The 24,308-nt window shown below is 41.5% G+C and overlaps 1 protein-coding gene across 6 annotated transcripts in view; it reads right to left on the reverse strand.

The window, feature by feature from the left end:
* Window positions 1-24,308, reverse strand: part of PLCG1 (phospholipase C gamma 1) — a 140,069-nt gene that overhangs the window by 19,481 nt on the left and 96,280 nt on the right. For all 6 annotated transcript variants that reach the window (XM_042464871.1, XM_042464872.1, XM_042464870.1 and 3 more), the window contains 12 exons: window positions 19,607-19,807; window positions 18,397-18,516; window positions 18,030-18,210; window positions 16,866-16,943; window positions 15,184-15,287; window positions 14,212-14,308; window positions 12,319-12,391; window positions 8,993-9,150; window positions 7,267-7,363; window positions 6,068-6,292; window positions 3,501-3,649; window positions 2,717-2,831 (listed from right to left, as the gene is read on the reverse strand). In XM_042464871.1, coding sequence (XP_042320805.1) covers window positions 2,717-2,831; window positions 3,501-3,649; window positions 6,068-6,292; window positions 7,267-7,363; window positions 8,993-9,150; window positions 12,319-12,391; window positions 14,212-14,308; window positions 15,184-15,287; window positions 16,866-16,943; window positions 18,030-18,210; window positions 18,397-18,516; window positions 19,607-19,807 — 1,598 coding nt within the window. The remainder of the gene's footprint in view (window positions 1-2,716; window positions 2,832-3,500; window positions 3,650-6,067; window positions 6,293-7,266; window positions 7,364-8,992; window positions 9,151-12,318; window positions 12,392-14,211; window positions 14,309-15,183; window positions 15,288-16,865; window positions 16,944-18,029; window positions 18,211-18,396; window positions 18,517-19,606; window positions 19,808-24,308) is intronic.

The following is a 24,308-nucleotide window of genomic DNA, read 5'->3' on the forward strand; positions in this document are numbered from 1 at the left end:
TGAATTAATTTGCTAATTTGCTGGTAAACTCTATTAGAAATTATTTGAAATTAAATTCTCACCCAACCCTATCTGCAGCTGTGAGTCCCCTGCTGTTTTTCCATTCATTTCTAAGTTATTAGAACATAACAGTTTTACTCGAACACAACAGACATTGGGAAGATCTATTTTTTAAATCATATTGCCAAATCTGCTCTAGTAGCTGGCCAGGGCTGTACAAACTGGTTTGTTATTGCAGAGAAGTCTGATGCATACCAGTTTGTTAAAAGATCTTCAAAACATATGCAGGCAAATTCTTGTACGTGCAAGTACTGGATTACCATAACGCCTCTCGATTTACCCAGCCTCAAAAAAGTGCTATCAACTCTTTAGATCCTTCAGGCAAAACCACCCACCTCTGGTCTAAAAGAAAACCTGTTAGGGGATAGGTTTGACTCAAGTCTTCAGAATCAGTGCAGAATAAGACCAAAACTGACATGCATTGATATCTTGGAATGCAGTATTATTCCTTAACCTCAAGGTATACCCTTCCATTCCCCCCCCCCCCCGGAACTTCATATAACTCCAAACCTATACAAATCTTTTCCTGTCACTGCTCCTGCTTTTTCCCAGGGCTCAGAGACACTGAATTCAAATCACCTTGCAAAGCGATCAAAATACTCCAGTGCCTAATTGTTTGAGAAGCCGCCCTTCTTAAACAGTAAAAGGGCATGGCATGAGTGGGCAGATGACACATGGCATTTATTCAGCACTGAAAGTGAAAAAAGAAAGGCCACTTCTAAAACTGGCAAGAAGAATAAATGTGTAGAAAGGTACAGGTAGTGAAACGTTCACTAGGTAGTTATTTCTTAAAAACTGTCCTTTATAACTTCATTTGTACTAAGATTTTGTCGTTTTTTGTTTAGTGCCTTTCTGGCACTGTAACACCACTGCAGATTTCTAGCGTCTATCTAACTTTGGCCCGGTACAGACCACCCAAAAAGGGCAGTCTGCCAGTGCCTTGTTTTGCTGCGCGAGGAACCTGCAGTGGAAAAACCGCACAGCTTCCTCACGCAGCAAAAAGAACCCACAAAAAGCAGGTTCTTTTTGCGGCACCATAATGATGCCGCAATGTGCCAATGGTGTACTCACGATGTTATTATGGTGCAGTGATGTGCGGACACTAAACGTCTGTCGCATCAAAATGGTGGCGCCCATCTGTACAGGGTGCCGCCATTTTGACGCCCTCGTCACGTGCTAGGGTTGAGGCACGTGTGGGCAGAGTGCCCTCGGCCAACCCCTAGCACGTGATGAGAGTGCCCCATAGGCCCGTCTGTACTGGGCCTTTATCTGCAGTAGCTAATGCAATGTCAAGATCAAAACTAAAAGCAAGTAGAGAATAGTTCCAAACAGTTACTCCAGAGCCGTTGACTTGAAAGACAAAAAGAAACGGAGAGTTTAGGTGGGAAGCGCACTGCTAAGGGGCTTAGAGGGTGGACAGAATTACCAACAAAAGCCTTATGTAATAACTCTAAAAAGTTCTGAACAATGCACAGTACAGGCTCAGAGACCATGAAGGAGGAGCTACCCTTGGCAGAACACACACCAGCTGGAACAACCAAGTCTACTCAGGTTCAGGCAAAAGTAGTCTTTCCTTACTGAAATTTTCCATGGGAGCCAAAATTTATGCAGTTATTCTTTGGGCAATAAAGTCAATGAAGACTAGCACTGGAGAGTTAATCAGTGAAGAAGACCACTGAAACAAGAGCTGGGCATTGTGTTGTTTGGGGGGTTTTTTTGGACTATGATTCCTAACAACTACCAATCAGCATCAGGAGTGGCCAGGTTGTCTGGGGGATTCTGTGAGCAGTGTTGAAAAAGCAACTTTTTCAAAAATCCACCAAGCCTAGATGAAAATGTAAGACTCATGCTATGTTAACATGGAGAGCTACATGGCAAGCTGTTTATTATCTTAATGCAAGTGAGAAACAGGTTTCCCAATGAGAGATTGGGTATAACTACATAAACCAATAGTATATATATCCTCATGGAAAGGGGAAAATGTGTAAGATGTAAAAAAGATGGTGCTTAAGATGATCAACTTCAAAAATTTGACCACTTTTTCTTCTAGATGCAAAACACTTTAAGTTCTAGAAACTATTTATACATGATTTCAGTATAACCTCAAAGTCTGCATTAAATATAATAATCTGTTTAGTGCAACAGAAGATCTTACTAACTTTGTATCTCTGTTTCGATTCTAGTCATCTCTGTACTCCAATAAATGTTTGAGCAATTCACAATTCTTTAACAGGCTTATCTCTACATCTGCCTGTAGCCTCCACATATGACATTAAAACAGAAAGTAGTCCATCTTTCTACCTAGAATTACTTGCAGTTGTTCTGTGAACAGGAAATACTGCTTTCCACTTCAAAGACCCCACTGTATCTTTGAGGCTAACTGGTCAAGGATACAAGAAACCTCTGCAAATTTTATCTCCACACACAGATCCGAAGGCCTGAGAAAAGCTGCAGAGACCAAGTTGAAGTGGTCAGTGATCAACAACTACTAATGACTCTGGTGATGAGAAAAAAAGTTAGTTTATAAAGTGTGTGTGTGTGTATACGTGCACATGCATGACTGTTTCAGTGTGTCCTTCTCCAGCTGGGAGATGCAAATGACAACACCACATTTTGCACCTCATCCAAATTCTGGATATTAGGTCATGCTACTCACCCACCATCTCGGTCTTCTGCTTTGCATTATCATACTCTGTTCCAGCAACTTCAACTTCTACAAATGGGCAAACAATTCCCCTTCCATTTTTGGGAAGATGCCGTGCCCCAAGGACCTACAAAGGGCAGGCAGAAGAGACACAGGAGGCACGGGATTATGGTTTGATATTTAAGTATTATTAAAGCATTGTTTCTAAGTTGAGCCAGTCAATATACTACAATGCACATCTATCAAATACATACCACTAGTAAAATACACTTGAAACATAATTGTAAAAAACAGCCAACACAACCAGTGATGAAAGATAATGGAAAATGAAGTCCATCAACATGTGAGAGACTTCTTTTGTGAAGGTTTTTAAACAGAGGCTGGATGATCATTTGTTGGGCATGCTTTACTTATAGATCTCTTCCACTGGCAGGGCTAGATGACCCTTAGGTTCCATCACAACTCTACAATTCAGCCCCTGCTGTAATACTAAACTGTGGTTTAATTTAGTATATATATGCAAACTGGAACAAAATGAGGCCAGAAATGTAGTAGTCTATGTAGTTTGCTATACCACTTTTTGGCAAATTGAAGTCTGTAAGGATTCGTGCCATAGAGTGAAACAGACTTGTTTGTAGATAAAGACATACTATATCTACTACATACATATTGTGTTTTCATAGTGTAATGTGGCAATCTTTTGAAGTTTCTGGCTGGAGGGAGTGACAGAAACATTCATCCACGACCAAAGTCAAGACAAGGTTTTATTGAAGCAGACACTTAGATAAGCACAAACCTCAATGGAAATGGAAAGCGGCTCCACCCCCCGCAGAGTGTTCTTGTCAAAAGGATCAAAGATGTCGTCCCGCATGTTGGCTGGTTGCAACATGAAGCCACATCGGCCTCCAGACATGAATAGAGCCTGATTCATCTGCATTGGCTTGTCTGCAAAAACAGAGGCATTTTGATGCAGAACAATTCCAGTTAACGATTCTGGACTACAGCACTTATATCTGAACTAGGCCCTTACCACAATTCAGAACTTTCTTTGGCCTTTACCAGCTCACCAGTTCACAAACCCCTCAGCACATATGACCCAGGGCAAGACACACTCTCTCAGCCTTAGAAGAAGGCAAAGGAAAACTCCCTCTGCCAAGAAAACCTTGTGACAGGTTTGCCTTAAGGTCACCATAGGATGGAAATGACTTGAAGGCACACGACAACACCAGCAAGGTGTACTTTAGCACTAAGATATACTTTTTCAGCATGCAAAAACATTTAATCTGACCATTAGTATTACCAGCAACACAGTAAGATGTTAGCTACCACTGTCTGCACTCAGATTTCAAATAAGTATGTACAGGTCATAGGCAGTATGCAAAGATTCAAATGAATTTTCTTATATAATGTAAATCTTATCATATGATTATGTGTTTCCCTTTTATATTTATACCTTTTATTTCCATGTTTTTATGTAGTCCCTAAAGAAGGCTATAAAAATACAAAGAGCGCTGAAATGTGTTGTAATTTTTTTACAATAAAATAGTCATCGAATGAACACACTGGACTTTTTCACATGCAGACCTATGTGCTTCCATCTCAAAAATGGTTAAAGTAGTGGCATCCCAGAAAAGCAAGCCCATTTGCTAATAGTTATCACACACAGCAGCACAACAAGGGATTAAAGGCACATTACTTAGGGTCAGATTCGAATTTGGCTATCAAATGGGTGAGGACAAAGCCTCATTGCCTGCTTAGAAATATCCTTTCTGCACATGCTCCAAACTGTCATTTACACAAGTTCCCCCCCCCACATAACCCAGGGATGATACTCCCTGATGTCCTCCTTTTCCAGGGCATGTCCTCCATTTCTCCCTCCTGTACAGGAGGAATCCCAAAACATCCTCTCTCTTCCTTCTCCCACCAGCTGTTCCATAATTAGAGCCTGCAAAGAGGAGGAAAGCAGCCGGGCAAGGGAAGAGTGTGTGTATCCCTTTAAAAAGAGAGCATTCTCCCTCTTTGGCACAGCAAGGCACCTTGGGAAATCTGAAAACTGAATGCATCTGGAGGATTGCATTTTCAGACAGCTGGCATTATGGGAAGAGAGTGAATTCGTAAGCAAAATGGACATGCAAATCCAACAGTTCTGTGAATTTTTTCATTTCTTGATTCACCTCACATTTTCCCTGGATTCTGTCCTGGTTGTGTACAGTGTCATGTGGAAAGCAGCTGCGAACTTGTCCCTAATGCTTTGGATAAACTTGCATTGCCCCCACTTTAACCTTCCAATTTTCCCCGTGTGAAAAAGTCCTTTGAGATGTGTCTCCAGTTTTTCCTGTGGATTCTATTGGGGGTGCTCCCAGGTTTTTGTCTCTTTAGTACCACTGAAAATAGTCATGAGAAGTGTCTATATGGGGGAGGGGCCCAATCCAGAAACTTTAATTAAGAGATACTTTGGTAAATATATGGTAGAGCTATTTCTTAGTATCTGCATTTTCACATGCTTCAGAGCATAATAATCTATCCTGAATAATCTTCCTTCCTTCCTTGTCCTCTATGCAAAATCACAGCAAATGAACAGGGAGCAGGGGCTGTTCTACACTCAAATGTTTATATACCAAACTTTTTCTTTCAGGAGAAGATCCTTCCCTAGAGGAGATGCAATTCTTACTAAAACACATTTTTCTTTTTTTAAAAAACTGCTCACTTCTACAAATAATGAACAATAGTGCCTGTAGCATTCAAAGAGGGAATAAAATGACCCCCTCCCAATCACAAGCAAGGATAAAAAGAGAGCTGTTGTTGGTTAACAATGAAGACAGCACAACATGCCAAGGAAAAGCAACAAATATTTCATGCAGTGCGGACATGCTCTAAGCCAGTGATTCCCAAACTCTTGCCTTCAAGGTTTTTTGGACTTCAGCTCCCAGAATCCCAGACCACTGGACATGATGGCTGAGGCTTCTGCAAGATGAAATCCAAAACACCTGGAGGACCTGAGTGGGCATCACTACTCTAAGCTATGGTCACTACAGAGATTTGTTATCAAATTAATAGGTTGCTGTTGTTATCATGTCCCTTCAAGTCACTTCTGCTTATGGCAAGTCCATGGAGGCTGACCGTGAAAGCCTTCGACTTCACAAATCCTAAGGCTATCATTTCCAACTTATGGCAAACCTAAGAACCTATCATAGGGTTTTCTTGGCAAGATTTGCCTTCCTCTGAGGCTGAGAGAGTGTAACTTGCCCAAGGTCATCCAGTGGATTTCCATGGGGATTCAAACCCTGGTTTCCAGAATCACAGTCCAACACTCACCATGGCTGTCCCATACTGCTGGGACACCTTATGAATGATGGGTCTCACCTGGCGTCTGGAAGTTGAGTGCCACCAATTGGCTGCCACAAATCCACATAGGCAGGGGGTCATAGTTGGAGGAGTCAAGACGCTGTCCTTTTGGATAGATGCGGGAAAGCTGTAACCGGTTGTACTGCAGGAACTTCTTGCCTTTAATTTTGTTGACGTACTTCTCTGCCTTGGTTTCAGGGAAGGAGGACATGTCTCTGTAACAAGCCCTGTCTGTGCCAATTTCTGTAGGGGAAATGAGGCAGACGATAATATGGGCCAGGGAAAAGTTTAGAAATAGAAATTGTCGGTTCTGAAGAAGAGATAATGATGGTTTTGTTAATGTGTTGTCAGGTAACTTTAAAAATCTGGGAACAATTCTAACATCTGTTTCAAAGTCAATATGAATTTATGTTTTCAGTAAATTTGTACATACTGATTAGCCCTATTTAGACATCTACTTGAACATGAATGACTGAAATTCCATAAGGGACAGAAGTGTACATGCAAGCCTCAGTCCTAATGCTCCAGCCTCTGTGGACTTCTTGTCAGATCTCTGTGATTGATTGAAAAGGTGAAGAGAAGTTCCTGCATATCCAGTTGTTGGGATTAGCATGTTTGTCCACATCTTTATTTATTCATTGGATTTTTATCCCACCTTTCTCCCAAAATGAGATTCAAAGCAGCCAAGATGCCTATGCTTTTTTGGCATACGTTGTGTTCAGGAGAATCCCTAAGTAGAGCTGGAGTGCACTGCACAGGGCATTATGGTTATCTTTTTATGGTTTTATAGGACATGGTGACTTGCAAGCTCATCTTGTTTGAACCATTAAATATACTAATTCAACCAATGGAAAACTGTTTGTTCCTTCAATGCCCAAATAAGTTAAAAAGTTGCATTGACTAACCCTATTGAATTTAAATTTAATTTCACAATAATTCAAAATTAGATTTTGAAGCAACATTACAAAAATCACTCAAGAGTGCCAATTTACTTTACTTTTGAGTTTTTTCTCTACGGTTATCAAATAGCACACATCTGAATAAGCATTTTAGCTATTGGCCCTGACATTTGGACTTGTGTAGGACTCTAAGCCTTCTGGTTCAACAAGCTTCCAAATCACAAGGCTGAACTGTTGCCAGGTGTTGAGTAATCAACTCTAACCAAGCAATAGGTCATTGTACATAGTTAATATATGCCTGATGAAATCTACACTTACTCTCTTCATCAAAGGGGACAGGACGGCAGTAAATGACTAGCTCAGAAAGTTCCAGGGCTATCTTCTTCCTCCTCTCCATCATCTTCCCTTCAGAAAGCTGCCAAAAGGAGGGAGAAACCAGCAACATTCATTATTATAGTTAGCTACATTTATATCCTGCCTGTCTTCAACAAACTTGTGAGACAGGTCACACAAAGGCAGAGTGACCAGCCCAAGGACTCCTAGTCAGATTCATAGGTTAGAGGGGACTAGAACCTGAATCACTTACTTCCCAGCATAACACAATTAAGCAATACACTACAGTACAGCCACAAACATGATTGCAGAATCAGTACTCAGGGATCTGAAATGAATAACAGGACTTTAGAATAACAACAGGATTTAGGATGGATTGGACAGCCCACAGAATTTTTGTTTTTGTTTCAGTAAATAGTCTAGGAATGCTGACTGTGTTTCTGCTTTGAAGTAACAGAAGAAAGGTGGAATTTGCAAAAGGGGGGGGGGGAGAGTGGCAGACAGAGGAAAGCCTAATCCACCTTTCCACTCCCTCCTTGGAAGCTATTTATATTCCAACGGAGGTTCCCAGCTGTGTCTGTGCCATGCCAAATGGGAAAGACTGCTTGAAAGAAGGATGTTTAGGAAAGCAGCAGCATCTGGAAATGTTTAATCTAAACAATGAATTTACAAGTGCCAATTTTTATCTACACTTTCTACTTAACCTATTTTTCAGCAGTGACACAACAATCTGGGTTTCTGGGTCTGTCTGCTATTAAGATAGGAGTTAGAAGTTAACTGATTCAGATTTAGTCAGGATAGTGAAGAAGTGTGTGTTTACAAGCACATTTTCCACGTTGAATTGGTGGACTAAATATTTGGCACCTCCACCAAATGCCATCTTAATTTTAAGATTTCATATTACTGACTGTGTTACCAAAACATCAGATATGTTGCTCTTTCAGTGGTATATTTCTCTGCAATTTTGCAAAGTTGCCTTTTGCCTTGTCTGACTTTTTTTGAAATGGAAATTAATTATTTCCTTATTCTTGGGTTGCCCCCTCCCCATTTGCTATACACACACAAATTTAAAAGCATAGAAAAGGTATGTACTGGAATTTGCTACTACCTTTTCCCACCCATTCGGATTTTGAAAAGTCCCTGAAAAATCCAATTATTACAGGAAAGTCAAAACAATAATGCAGCAGAAATGTGAGATTCCACTCATTCTACTTCCAATTCCTGTCAGTGTTTATCTGTCCAGGGTCTCTCCAAGGCTCTATCATTATATATAAATTTATGTTATTGAGAAAAAAAATGTTTTGGAGTCCTGGAATTTGTAATCAGGTGAAGCATTCAGAATTCTCTGCTAGTGCTTTCTATTGCACATGTTCCTGTCTCTCTCTCTGGCTTTGCTTCACGAACGAAGATTCAGGCATGTTCCTGTACTACAGCACTAAAGCTTCCTAGGAGTGAATTCTAAATACTTATATTTCAGGACTTCCCAAGATGGAGCCATGGAAGTCCCAGTGGCATCAAACTGTTGTAATGGTGGAATACACATATACCCTCATTCTAATTCTACATAACCAGCTTAGCCTTGAATGTCCAAATCTGAGAGAAAAGGAATGTTTAAGCTCTTCATGCAGCGGTCAGAGAACAATCATCACAGATTGCTCAGTTGCCTTGGCTTTTGATGGTTTACATTATTTGAGGCAAAAGCATATCTTACTCTGGCATCAGCAGTCTGGGCTGCTTCACGGATCTTCTTCACCCAATCCAACAATTCCTCATGGGAGTTAGCAGCTACATCCAAGGACAACCGTGGTCCAGATGCCATACTGATAGAGAACACAAACATGCGGTTGTTCTTGCCCTCAGGTCGGATAGCTGTAATGAAAATGAACAGGGTGAACAAATACCAGGTTATAGGGACTATAACACACCGCCCCTTCTCTCTCTCTCTCTCTCTCTCTCCAGATTCTCTTAGCTATATACCTGATCAGGATTTGTAATGTATATGCCACACTGAGACCAGAGTTTCAACCAAAAAGCTGTAAATAATATAATACGTACATAGCAAAGCCAGAACAATAAAAAGTTGACAAAAACAAGGCAGAAATAACAGATTCAGAAAAATATGGAGCGGTATAATTTTAGTCCTGGTTTCTTGCTATCCACACCAGAATAAAGTTAAATATCCCTCTGTGTTTTAATAAAGACAGCTACATTGGCCACAGACCTGGAGGATCCTTTCATTCCCTTCTCCAATTCAGAGTGCTGTATTTAGATCTTACATTTTTTCTTTATTATGTTAACTATAAACCTATGTTTCTCTGCCAGTCTCTGACCACTTCCCTCCTTCCACTCTTCTTTCTCTTTATACAAGATGATGAATGATGTCTTCTCTCAGATCAAATTAATTGTTCATGTGCCACCCCTTTTCTTCTTTGAAGACAATCCTAGCACACACACCCCATGCCTATTTCCTGATATTCAGTCTACTGTTCTACTGCAAATTTAAAATAACCAATTCTGGTCACTGCTCCCTTGTACCCAGTCACCTTGGGAGCAGCAATTGAACAGACAGCTGAACAGCAACCATGAAACCTCTTGCCTGTGCCAGCCTTCTGGTAAAGGCTGGTGCAGGCAAGAGGCTTCTCAGTCACTGCCCAATTGGCTGCCTTTGCACCTCTGTCACCATCAGAGCATCAAACATGCAGCTGGCTGAGCAGTGACGGAGAAGTCTCCCACCCATTCCAGCTTTGCTACAAAAGCCAGTGTAAGACACTTCTTGATCACTGCTCAGCCAGCTGCTTGATCGCTGCTCCCAAGGTGACTAAGTGCAAAGGGAGAAGCTGCTTCCTAGTGAGAAAGGACTGTCAATCCTTCTTCATTGAGACAGAGAAGGGAGCAGCCAGTGTATGTATAGTGGGTTTAGAAAGGCTACATGCTCTGGATTAGAGACCTCTTCTCTCAACCTATCTGATGGAAGAAAGCAAGAGCAGGCAGGAACACACAGAGCTTAAGCAGGGTTTCAAACTTGAAAGCTCCTTTTTGCTGCTGCTTCTTCCCAACTTCTGCATGCTCTAAGTCCTTGCTCAAGTCAGTCATTCTGTCCCAAAATGGTGCTATTCCAAGCAACAGAAATGATGTCTTGCATCCAACCCTTGCAAGTTTCCCACCACTGCTAGTGAAAAATGTGGCTAAGAGAGTGAGCTTGCATGGGCAGGTAATGAGCGGGAGATACCATCACATGAAGAGAGGCGCCATGATGGTTTAAAGAGACTGTGAAAAGACGTTTCATGGCCTGTTACAGACAGCCGAAATAAAGCTGCTTCGAGTCACAGTGGGGGGTATGGTGTTCAATGATGCATGCCCTAAGAGTCCAGAAGTCGCACCAAAGCCACGCTCCACTGGAGCGTGGCTGGTGCGGCTTCTGGACTCTTAGGATGCATGCATCATTGAAACACCATACCTCCACTGTGACTCGAAGCAGCTTTATTTCGGCTGTCTGAAACAGCCCATGCAACTCTCATCCCCACTATGGTCCTAAAGGCCCCCTCCCCCCCCCTCTTTCCCCTTCACTGCCCCCAGGTGGGGGAGCGGACTACTCACTTTGGAATCATTGGTCTAATCAGTTAAGTGGTGCCTCTCTGGAGTCTCAGACACTATCCTACATCATCTATTACTTTATTCATTTAAACTTTGCTCAGTAAGGCCAAGACAACTGACACTGGCTGTCAAAGAGGTGCAGGACTGTTCTTTGCTGCCTCAGACCGGGTCTAATGGTTGGAAGAGAACAATGGAACAAACTGCTTAGAGAAGGTCATAGAATCATAGAGTTGGAAGAGACCGCAAGGGCCATCCAGTCCAACCCACTGCCATGCAGGAAATCCAAATCAAAGCATCCCCGACAGATGGCCATCCAGCCTCTGTTTTAAGACCTCCAGATTCCACTACACTCTGAGGGAGTATGTTCCACTGTCAGACAGCCCTTACTGTCAGGAAGTTCTTCCTAATGTTGAGGTGGAATCTCTTTTTCTGCAGCTTGCATCCATTGTTCCGGGTCCTAGTCTCTGGAGCAGCAGAAAAAAAGCTTGCTGCCTCCTCAATATGACATCCCTTCAAATATTTAAATAGGGCCACCATAACACCTCTTAACCTTCTCTTCTCCAGGCTAAACATCCCCAGCTCCCTAAGTCGTTCCTCGCAGGGCATGACTTCCAGACCCTTCACCATTTCTGTCTAGTATGTGGACAGGAGACTTCTGATGAATACCAAGTATATTTCAGAGGAAGGAACTGGCAAACCCACCTCTTAGTATTTTCTGCCTAAGAAAACTCTATGCAATTCACAGAGTCATCATAAGTTGATAGGCAACTTAAAGGCACACGCGCACACGCACGCGCACGCACACACACACACACACACACACCAAGGCCTGAACTTACATACCAAATCTGCATGTTGCCTGAGTTATACCTGTGGCACTTCTGGAGTCACTCATTTTAAGGAACAATGGCTATGAACACTATATTAACATCCTCAGATGGTAACGCAGGAATTGCAAAAAACAAAAACAAAAAAACAAAACAAAAAAACAAAACAAAAAAAAACCTAGCCCCACAGAGATATGTTGATTTTTTAAAAAAAGAATTAATAGTAAAAAAGAATTAATTTAATATCAGCTTTGTTGACAGAAAGACTTATTTGGCACTTCAGCACTTCTGTAATGATCTTATGTGTGAATAACTAGTTAATGGATTTTGCCCTACAGACAGATCCAGACAATATCAGAATTCCATTTTTATTCATGGATCTGATTGTCAGCAAAACTGATAGACAGTGATGCATTTGCAATGGATGTGTAACAGTGCAGAATACTCTTGTACCTCTAATCCTTGCCAAATGGATAAAACCCATAATGCTCATACATGGGTGAAAAAGAGACCAACTGTAGCCCTTCAGAAAAGAGAGGTTGCAGGAAAGGAAAATAATGTTATGGGAAATAGGGCTTAAAACTGCTCATCTCTTCTGGCTTCTCTACTTACTTACCAATCTGACAGGCTGGTACTTCCAGGACTCCACCAAGCATGTCTCCCAGAGGACTGTTTTCATCTAGCTGTTGCTGCAAACAAGTTCACAGAAAATTAGAGTATTTCTTTACCTTGCATAATCCATCCAAGAGAACATCGAGATGGGCAGTAACATACTGTGCATTCTGAATTAAAATTGCTTAACATTACATACATGTTAAAATGTTTCTCCATGCATTAGCCACTACTCCATTTTTTCTAAAGATTTCTTTTACAGCTCTGATCCTGTTTGCTAGTACCCAATTTTAGCCCCTCTGCTATTCAATGTAATTGTAGATAGGAAAATACAACTATTCACAGGCGGGTTACAGACCGCCATTTCGGACGTCCTCAGGACGTCCCAGTTTGAAAAAGGGGCGTCTCTTCTAGATGCCCCTTACCCTGTTACGGACAAAGTCCGTAACAAATGGCAGTGGCCATTCCACACGGCCGCCGCCATTTTGACGTAATGGACGCTCTGCATCCACACGTCACGCAGCGGAAGTGACGCCGCGAGTGCGCAACTAGCGCCTCGTGGCGTCTCTTCCAGGCCGCAAGAAGGAGCATGATTTTCGCGCTCCTTCTTGGCAGTGTCCGAGAACTGTGCTGTTTGGCTGCTGCAGTTCCCGGATGCTGCAACCAGCGGCGGTGGCAGACCGCCACTTCTCGGCGGTCTGTAATGCGCCACAGTCCTTAAACAGATACTGGATGCTAATATTCTATTTTACAACTTACTTTACAATTTATTTATTCTTTCATTCATTTATGATGCTTTACTACTTAATATATATTAAGCATTAAATAAGTATCATCAATAAATTTAAAGACAGAATCTGTGTAAAAGTTGAATTTGCCAAGTCTTGAAGAAAAACAGTACTAGAAAAACTCAGTTTAATTTAGAACAGGAATGTCTTTTTCCAATCCAAGAAAGAATTCAATTTGGGAAGGTTCTTGGAAGCAGATATATATCTTATCAAAATGGATATTTTCCCAAGAAGCATGCAAAGTACAAATCAATGCTTTCTTAGTGGTCAATCCCAGTGCAACAATTTCCAAGTCTGCAAACCCCAGCTCAGTTTCATGAAATGCTTCTGTTTCATGCAAAACCTTCTTGGTCTGCAAACCAGAGCTTGTTGCCACAAAAAACCTTCCTGGGCTTTAAAAAATCTCTGATCTCTACTTACTAAGAAAATGGCAAAATAAGCTCGCATCTCTCTATAGACTTCATTCCACAATTTTGGTGTCCAGGTTCAAACCATACTTCTCTAATAAAACACCTCCTTGCATTGTCACAAAACATATTAAAACATAAGTTATCTTTATGTTTATGATTATCAAATTGAAATTATTTCTTTTAACTGTTCTTTAGCAAATAACCATGGCAGAGATTAAAATATTAAAAAGCCAATAAAATAAAATAAACCATTAATAACAAACAAAAGAGCCAAATTCAGCAAAATTAAATTAACCTGCCAGAGAGATTAAAAATGTAACAACCTGACAGGTGACCAGCAGGATGAAAAGGAAGTCTTAATGCAGTGCCAAAAGGTAATCAGAGGTCAGACAAGGCAAGACTCTTCCAAGGAGGAATTCCAGAGCCTTGGTACAGCCACACAGAATCATAGACTCATAGAGTTGGATGAGCCACTTTCTCTCATATCCTGACCCAACACAACTGAATATGTTGTAGGAAAGCTTAATGGGTGGGAAAGTTCATACAGGAGTAGGCAGTCCATTAGGTATTCAAAAGAGCTTACTTCAATAACAAAATTCAAACTGGGCTCCCTCCAGAATCTGAAGGCCAAGTCTTCTTTAGTAGAAAGTAGAACCTTTGAGGCTCTTTCTTTCCATACTCTTCAAAATGAATGCTCACCTCCTGTTCTGGCTCTAGGCCAGTTGGACTAGTTATTTCTTCTACGTAGTTAGATGGAAACCAGAGCTGCTTCTTACCCCCATAGTCTCCTCTCCACCTGGCAGAAACAAACAGGCATACATGTCGAGTTACACATATAGTGAAGGAAAACACAATCAGCATGATGATTATCAAGAAAACAGAAAAATAATCAGAATATAAATAGGTGGAGCTAAGATGAGCATACAAAATAAACCAAGGGACTCATCAACAGCAGAACAAGGAGAAGGGTAAATTGCTATCCTATCTTTTTACAAAGAAAAAAATATACAAAAACTCTTGGCTTGTCATTCATAGGAAAGACACTATCTATTACCAAAGTGCTCTGTCTCTTGGCTAAAATGGTCCTGATGGGCTGAACTTAATATTTAACAGTCTGGAAACAGATACCACCCCAAAACCTATAAAGCAGCAAGGAAGGAAAGGGTGAGAGATGAAGTTCAAAAACGTTCTTTTTCCAATACCAAAATGATGTGATTTGGAAGGGAGAAGCAGAGAGAGCTGTAAAGGAAAGCAGTGAGCACAGAAAAATTCTTTCAATTTTCCCTTCCCTAATTGATTTTCAATTAATGTGGCAACAACTGAAGTTCTCAGATTTGAGTCTCCCACTGATCATGCAAGTGCAATATAAAAGTGAGGCATGGACTCAATTTAACTTCCTCTGTGTTTAAATCACAGACTGAAACAAAGCTCTTTGAAAGCTAGTATCAAGAAAGCTTTTTTTAATGCAACAACTTATTTTATTGTTCAGTTATCAAAATAGCTGAAATAAAGGAGACAGATCTGTAAGAGTAATTATAAAAACTGCTAAGTGATGGGCTTACAGAACTAGGGAAACCAGAAAGTTATTTCAAGCTACTTGAAGATATCATCTATAGCAAAAAAATTTAAAAGAAAAAGGAATGTAGCATTGGAAAAGTTGAGAATACTTACCAGCCTCCTTCCTGTTTTTCCACATTCTGGATCACAGCATTTTTGGTGAAGGTGAGTTCATCCTCTCGTTGAGCCTTGTAGTCAAATAAGGCTTTGACAGCACACTAAAATAAAGCAAAACAAAATCACTTAAAAGGAAAAGAATGAAGCTGTGTGATCACTGCATTTATATTCAGCTTCTGTCCAGAACTGGGACTCAATGCAGCATACAAAAATTAAGACTTATACATATGAAAACACACGTTAAATTTCTTCCGTTAAATTCCTGCCCTCCTGTCCATCACTGGCTTCCACTACACCAACAGTGTCTGAGGAAGTAGACTAAAGAACATTTTAAAAAGGAATTAAAAAGGGAAGAAATAAAACAGCACAGCACACTATTAAGTCCTTTCCTTATAAAAAGTCATTTCAGAGCTTGTCACAACAAAACAACAACAGAAGTCCATCTCTGATGGAAAAAAACACAAAAGAGCCATTTTAACATATCTATGAAGGGAGTTCTAGAATCTGGGAGCAGTCACTGTGGAGGCCCTCTCCCATGTTCCTTCTTACGTGCCTAGGAAAGTGATGGGTCTGAGGGAACGATTTCTTCCAAAGAGCTGAAAGACCAGGTAGACACATGTGGGGGGGAAATATTCTTTCAGATTATGATTGGATACATTACTTTCTGCCTTAAAGTAACTGTGATAAGTATACTGAAAAACCTGACAAAACAACAGGTGCCTTGTAAGAAATTTGTTTCCCTTCAGACTCCTATTGCTGAGATGCACTCTTCCTTCTCCAACTGCATGAGCAAGTCAGAAGTCTGTATATGCAGGTAAGTTCACTTGCAGCACCTCTAGTGAATAAAAGCATATGTGCACATGTTGCATACTAGCATTTGCAGGCAGGTTATTTCAGGCCTCAATGTGCTAATCAAACTGAAGGTCTTTCCTAAAACAAAGCCAGAAGAGGAAATCCCCAAGAATAAAGCATGCCAGATGGCAAATCTGTTTCCCCCCCTGCCTTTGTCAAATACCAAAATCACCTTGCCATTTTGTGTTTCGTAAAAAAGATCCTTCCCCGTTTTTCCATCCCAGAACATCACCATCCTCAATCACACCAGAAATTAACAGCCAAACTGAAAGTGTTGACAGATTCATGAATGTGTCTCCACCTCTTTAAAACTTCTACAAGTATCAGGCACTTGGAAGTCTGATGCAAGGGTCTACTCACACTATACAGTTACAGATCTATGGTTCCATTTTAACTGTCATGGTTCCATCCTGTGGATTTCTGAGATTTGGAGTTTAGGGAAGCATATCTAGAGTTTGCAGCAAGAAGGCTCTGATACTCCACCAAACTACAAACTCAGTATTATCACAGGAAGCAGAACCATGACTCATAATGTGGAACCATAACACTATAATTTTGTATTTTGAAAGGGCTCCAGGTTGGGACTAGGGTGCAGGAGAATTTAGAATTTATTTGCATGTGCTTATCCTTGAGGAAAGCCACACTCCTCAAAGCTGTGGTTTGTTCTGACTGTCAAAACATACAGGCACTCAGCCTCTGCCTTTAAATTGATGAGCTTGTAATTTCTTTTAAAAGGACCTCTTAACAGTCACATAATTGGCTTGCAAATTCAACACTTGGTTTCAGTCTATCTAGTCACCGCAAGAACATAGTAAGTAGGAAAGTACCTTAAAGGTTGGCATAGGGTTGGCCTCCACATAAAATCCTGGGTTCCGTCCTTCATATAGAGCACCGTAATCTGGTTCCTGGTGAATAAAACAGAAAATATAGATCTATTTGTGCAGACTTCTCTTGTTAGTTGCCTGGGAAAAGACCCCAGGACATCAGAAGTGGCTGATGCCAATTAGACAGCTTCCCCATTGCTTGAAAAGCTAGCAAGCTCAAAAAAAGATACACAGAAAGCATAAACTCATGCTTGTCTCCCTGCAGAGAGAGAATTATGAGTACAGAGTAGTCTGCATCAAGGGAAAAGCAAAGGAAATTTCTCAAACTGGGCAGTATCAGAGACCAGTCAGCTATGGAAATCTTTTCCATACAGCTTATGTGATAAACCAGGAGCAGGAAACACACAGCCCTTGAGCTGCATGTGGTCTTTATATGCAGTCTTTTCATAGTGTTATTTATTGTAATTTGAAGTCATTTATATTGTTTAATTTGTTTGGTGGCCTGAGATCTTATAATGAAAGGGCAGGACTAGACAGACAGACAGATGAGGGAGAGATAAATAACACAATGGTAGCACCATGATTCCACTTAACTGCTTTGACAACATCCTACAGCATCCTTGAATTTGCAGTTTAGGGGTAGGTATTTACAATTCTTAGCCAGAGAGCTCCAGTATCTCAAAAAAACTACAAACCCCAGGATTAACATGCGGCAATGGCACTTAAAGTGAAACCACAGTACTATAACTGTGTACTATAAAAGCGCTCCATGTTGGGACAGGAGTGCCAGACAATAGGTCTTAGATTTTTCTTACACATTCAGTTTTCCTGAGGAAAGCAACATTCCTTAAAAGTTGTGGTCTGTACTGATGCCACACAATATTCCATTTGCACTTTTGAAAGTATGATTCTCCTCTAAAACAAGCCCCTTCTGCACACTGCTTGTTTGACACCCACCCACCCCTGAAAGTTTCAGGAAAATGGAAGCAGACTTTCAGTCACTTCTGGTGTCAACACAGCAGGTCTGGGTGCTGGGGGAAAGGTGGGGTACCCCATGGACCCACAGAATTTGCCTGCTCCTGTGTTAGATAAAGATGAGGTGTCCCAACCCCAGCCTAGGAAGAAGGCACTAAACTTCACCTAGCCAGTGCCTTATGCAACACTCACCGCTGTCCCAATCTTTTCTAGCATTTCTTCATTAATGGGATACCTCAGCTTCATCTTTCGGTATAGCGGATGCTTCTCATAGTAGCTAATTAAATCCACCAGGCTGTCAAATTCTGAGTTACCCAACATGACTGTTTGTCCATCCTGTTGTACACGACAGTGTTTGATCTTCCCTTCTGCCCTAGAGTCAAAATGCCAGCAAAAAAGTTAAGGTAGGGAGGATGACACTTTCCAGACGATTATTTAATAATGGATTATGAATTGCATGGGCGGGGGAAGTTAAAAGGAATTTATTTTCTCCTTCTCTGCCATAAAGTTGATGCACTCTCAAGCACTAATTAGTGCACAGGGGAGATGACCCACTCACCGAAAGGAGATAGCATAAGAGTTTGGTTCGCTCCTCTTGCGCACCAGGAAGGCTCCATCCCGGGGCACCCTCATCAGCATGCGCTCTGCCAAAGTCCGGGTGAGATTAGCATGGTACCATCTGGGAATTAAAAATAATAATATTGTGATGCCAGTGAATGCAAAGGCAGCAAAAGCTGGTGTACATTTAGAACTCAGGATTAAATTTGTTTATTCAACAAATCAGGGATGCACTTGACTGCATAGTTTCTGCTGAAGCAGAAATATGTGGCTGGTGGTCCACATGTGGCTACTATTTTGTGGCTCCAAGGGTCAATTCTTTGCCAAAATTAGGGGACATTTGGGGGGTGATAGCATGGGGGCCTTCTTGCCATATTTTTAACCCACTAGGACATATAAGGTCCAGGAGAGTCCTTGTTTAAAACCAGAACTGAACAACTTTCTGTTTTAAAAAAAAGCCTCTCTTGGATCTAAAATGGCCCAGAGCAACCTAAAAGCATGGCAAAAATGCCCCTCATGTCCTTTAGAGGGAGTCTGGGAGCAAAATGTTGCATTTCTTTGTCGAGGGAGTTGCAACTCTCCAAATTCTCCTAGGGGGGCTCCCTATCCTTCCATTTCTCCCCACCTATCTGTTAAAGCTATGATTCCATCCCATGGCTTATGACATGTGATAAATAACCCCTGAAGAGGGTTGAAGGGAAAGTTATATGTAAAATTGTCACCCAAGGTACAACATCTAAGGTACAATGCTCCAAACTGAACTGGTAACCTCACAACTCGACTTCTGCAATGGGGCTACCCTTGTGCCAAGTCCGTTAGTTCAAAATATGGCAGCCGGATTGGTCACTGGAAAAACCAGAAGTGACCACATAGCACCTATTTTAAAATCGCTCCACTGGCTGTCTATTAGTTTCCGGGTGAAATACAAAATGTTGATAATGATATTTAAAGCCCTTCATGGTTGGGTTCAACCTATCTACGGAACTGCCTCCTTCCGTACAATCCACCCCATATTGTTGTATTATATGGATTTTTATTGTAAGACGCCTCAATCCTAAAAGGAGAGGCAGGGTAAAAATGAATTTTTATTATTTTTATTATTATTATAATAACTCAGTGTAAATGTTTCTTAGGAAACTATTCTCCCAGAATTCCCATACGAGCAACAGGACAAAAACACAGCTGTAAACTCTTCTTCTCCATTATCTTACTCCTTGCTCTCGTGAGCGTTGGTCTGCGGCACAGGCTCTGTCAGCCTCATCTCAAATTCATTGCACCTGAGCGGCACCTGCTGGTAATGGGTGATAAGGTCATAGAGGCTATTGAACACCAGGTTATCCGTAAGGAAGAATTTGGGGCTCCCAGCATCCTGCCGTGAATGGATCCGGCAGTGCTGCACTTTCCCGTTACGCCTACAGAGACGAAAAAAGGGAGAATGATTAACAATGCAATCCTAAATGTGTTTACACAGAAAACAACCCCACTATATTAAAAAGGGATAACTTTCTAACAAACATGTTCAGTATTGCAGCCTTTATGTTCTTTTCCATAAAATATTTATTGTAAATTAAGTTTGTCAGACAACAACAGTCACAATGGCTGGGCTTCTTACTAATTATTATTATTATTATTATTAATTTTATTTCTTACCCACCTCTCCTCACAGCTAGGGGCGGGTTACAACATCTCTACGCAATATTTATATTACAGTACGTAGGACAATAATATAATATAAAATTCATATTTAAAACACATGATTAAAAACTGCCTGGATAGCCTATCGGAATGTATTTTATATTCAGGCAGCTGGTTTAGCTGTCGGATATCTTCCAGCTGGTCATTCCACAATCTTGGCACGGCCAATTAGAAGCTCCTCTGGGTAATGGCTGCCAGTCGGTTCTTGCAGGCTGTAGCAATTACCCCCCAGAGGACCTCAATATTCGGGGCTAGGGTTGCCATTTCACGGTGGTGGGCGGGACTTTCCCGCCCCCTGGGGGGCGTGCCTGGTCCCGTCCCGTCCCCGACCCCAGGTGGCTGCCCATCTCTGAGCTCCCAGGGCTGCTGCCTGCCTTCTATAGAGTGCTGCCTGTGAAGCATGCCTGGAGCAGCAGCAGGAGGACTGAAACCAGCAGGGGCGGGGTCTGCTGCACTGCCCTGCCTCTATTGGCCAGCCCTCTGCTTCCTTATTTTGGCAACATCCATGCAGGGAGGAATTTACATTCAGGCAAGCTGCTTCCCCCTTTCTCTTTCCCCTCCTTCTCTTCTTATTATTGTTCCGTTTTTTTTCTCCTCCTCCTCTTCCCCTCCTCTTCCTCCTCTCCTTTTTCTTCCTTTCTTCCCCCTCCTCATCTTCTTTTTCTCTTTCTTCCTCTCTCTAAGCCCCCCTCCTCTTCTTCTCAGGGGTCCAGGGCTTCTCAAGACTTTGCCCCCATTAGAAAAGAAAAAAGGCTTTGGATCTGTCCCATAAATCCCTCCTAAGTTGAGACATACCTAGGAAAAAGAGGGGGTGAGGGGTCTGGGGGGGTTGGAGGGGGCAAGGAAAAGGTGGAAGGGGGGAATTCCTAAGAAGGCTTGGGAGTGAGAAATGTAGTTTTCAATGGCACAAAGGACTGCCTGTGGTCTTGCAAATGCTATGCCTGCTTGGAAGTGAGAAATGTAGTTTGCAATGGCACAAGGGTCTGCCTGTGATCTTGCAAATGCTATGCCTGCTTGGGAGTGGGAAATGTACTTGTAGAATTGGGGGGGGGGGTGTTTGGCCAGAAAGAGAAGTACATTTCAGCCTTCTGTCTAGGAATAATGCCAAAATGTCCTCCATTTTGAGCATGCCTAAGAAACATGCATTTATATTAACATTTTAAAAAAAGTATCAATTTTTTCATGTCCTCCATTTTTTAAAAAGTGTCCTACATTTGAAAATGTTGCCCTACATTTGTCCTACATTTGTCCCAGTTTGGAGGTCCTGCCTTATGGCAACCCTATTCGGGGCGGATTGTATAGGACAAGGCGATCCTGTAGATAACCTGGACCCAAACTATGTAGGGCTTTAAAGGTCAAAACCAACACATTGTACTTTGCCTGGAAACTAATTGGCTGCCAATGGAGTGTCTTGAATACGGGTATAATATGTTTACTCCTGGATGTTCCTGTAACCAATCTGGCTGCCAAATTTTCAATGAACTGAAGTTTCCGAACATGGCACAAAGGTAAAAAGCGCATTGCAACCTTGGGGTTACCAGCACATGCACCACTATCTTTAGGTCCTCCAGATCGAGGAAGGGGCGCAGCTGGCATATCAGCTGACATTGATAGTAAGAACTCCTGACCATCGCATTTATCTGTGCTAATATTTGGAGAAACGGATCCAGGAGCACTCCCAAGCTATGAACACAGTTCTTCAGAGGGAGTGTAATCCCAGCCAAAACTAGTTGACACATTTCCATTCCCAGATTGGGACCCTTAATGGCAAACACCTCCATTTTGTCTGAATTCAGTTTCAACTTGTTTTTCTTCATCATGCCCATTACCTCCTCCAGGCATTCTTTCAGAGGAAACATGCTGAGGCTATTTTGGAAGGCATGGAGAAATATATTTAGGTGTCATCAGCATATTGATCACACCCCACCCCATGGCTCCGGATGCTCTCCCAATGGTTTTATGTAAATGCTAAAAAGCACTGGGGATAGAATGACACCTTGTAGGATGCCATATAACAGCTCCTTTTTTTGAGGAGCTACTATCCCCAAGCACCACCATCTGGAACCTGCATGAGAGGTATGACCGGAACCACTGCAGCACAGTGCCTCCAATTCCCAAATCCCCCAGGTGCTCCAGAAGGATACCGTGGCCAATGGTATTGAAAGCCACTGAGAGATCTAAAAGCACCAACAGGGACACACTCCCTCTGTCAGTGTTGAGACAAAGATCATCCACTAAGGCAAACATAGCAGTCTCAACTCCATATCTTGCCCTGAAGCTGGTTTGAAATGGGTCAAGAAAGTGTGTGACTGGAGTTGGAGGGCAACTGCATTCTCAATCATCTTGCCCAAAAAAGAAGAGGCTGGTCTATAGTTATTAAGATCCAGAGGATTCAGGGAGGGCTTTTTCAGCAGTGGTCTAACAGTATCACAGTTTGCTAGGGTAATTTATATTTCTCCAAATGGAAAACACATATGGGTATTTGGAAAATCTTTGCATAGCTGTAGGTAAAAATTACCAATGGCAAGTAAGAAAAGAGAACAAAAGCAAAATTCCACTGACAAAATCCTGCTTGAGGATTCCACAAATGAGGTAAATGCATCAAACACATCTACTGAGTTTCAGCTGAAGTCAACAACAACAACAATAAAATATTTATTTATATCCCGCCACTTCCACTTTGAGGATCGAGGCTGGTAACAGCAAAGTTAATACAATATACAACCATAAAAACAACAAGTCCCACAAGACCCTGACCCAACCCTCCCTCCCAACTATAAAATTAAACAGTAAAAGATGGTTAAAAAGTACAGTTGTCCCTCCATATTCACTAGGGTTAGGGGAACAAGACCCCCATGAATATGGAAAAACCGCAAATAACAAAAACATTGTTTTTACCTGAGAGGACACCTCTCTAGGAATCTCTAGGTCCTCCAGTGCAACTCTGTGGTCAATGTCCAAGATACACTGACCACAAAATGGCACTGGAGTAGCTACAAATGGTCTTTCAGTGCAACTTTTAGTTAAACTTGACCACAGAGTTGCACTGGAGGACCTAAACAGTCCTAGAGAGAACATATTAATGAAATCCGTGAATAATCAAATCCGCAAATATCAAATCCGCAAATATGGAGGGATGACTATACATAACAATACATCAAAATTAAAAAACAAACCACAAATAAGAAAAATAATAAAAGGAGGGGGATTCACTTGGTTCTGGACATTATCAATCGGGGAAGGCCTGCTGGAGGGTTTTTGTCGCCTTTTAAAAAGCCTTGAGTGAGGATAACTGGCGAATCTCTTCCAGCAGATCATTCCAAGTTTTTGGAACGGTGACAGGGAAGGACCTCCAGGAGGTCACCGCCAGTCTGGTCTTTCTAGATTGTAAGAGGTTTTTCCCGGAGGATTGGAGTGTGCAGGAAGGTCTGTATGGGAGAAAGCGTTCCTTCAAGTAGACTGGACCCAGGCCATGTAGGGCTTTATAGGTGATAACCAACACCTTGTACTGTGCTTGGAAGCTAATAGGCAGCCAATGTGGTTATTTTAAAATGGGTGTAATATGGATGAACTTGGATTTTAAGAACAAGTAATCTGTACAGCTGAAATGTTAAAATCCTGACTTATCGGTAACTCTTTGAGTGAGGAGAAAAGGTGTGTGTCTATTTACTGTGCATGTATTGGTTCAGTACTAGCAAATTTCAACTTCTTAGTGTTAAAACTGAAACACATCTTGGCAAATACTGCTAAAAGCTTACATAACCAAGACAGTATGTGTAACGATTTCAATGATCAATCTATAGAAATATTTCATACATCTAGTGACCTGGTCTAAGCTGCAGTACACTAAATACATGAGAGACATCAAGTTCTTTCTAATTGTAATGAAGCTCACTGAATGGCCTTTGACAAGTTATTTATTTATCCAAGGGTTCTACCTAGAGCACTCCATTGCATCAACTGGAATTGGGTGAGTCAACACTTGATATAAGTTCCATTTATTCATCAAGTCTACTCTAGTTTGAAATAACAATTCAATTTAGGCCTTTATATATTTATTAGATGTTTATTAACCTACACCTGTAGCTGGTAACATCATCATTTACCACAAATACAGGGCCAGATAATATAAACAGTGTGAAAATTGTTACAATGATGCTAAAATAAAAGATAAATGAAAGTGGCCATATCCACCCTCTCAATTTGCCATTAGCTATT

This window comes from Sceloporus undulatus, chromosome 4, assembly GCF_019175285.1.
Source record: "Sceloporus undulatus isolate JIND9_A2432 ecotype Alabama chromosome 4, SceUnd_v1.1, whole genome shotgun sequence".
In the NCBI taxonomy this organism is placed as follows: domain Eukaryota; kingdom Metazoa; phylum Chordata; class Lepidosauria; order Squamata; family Phrynosomatidae; genus Sceloporus; species Sceloporus undulatus.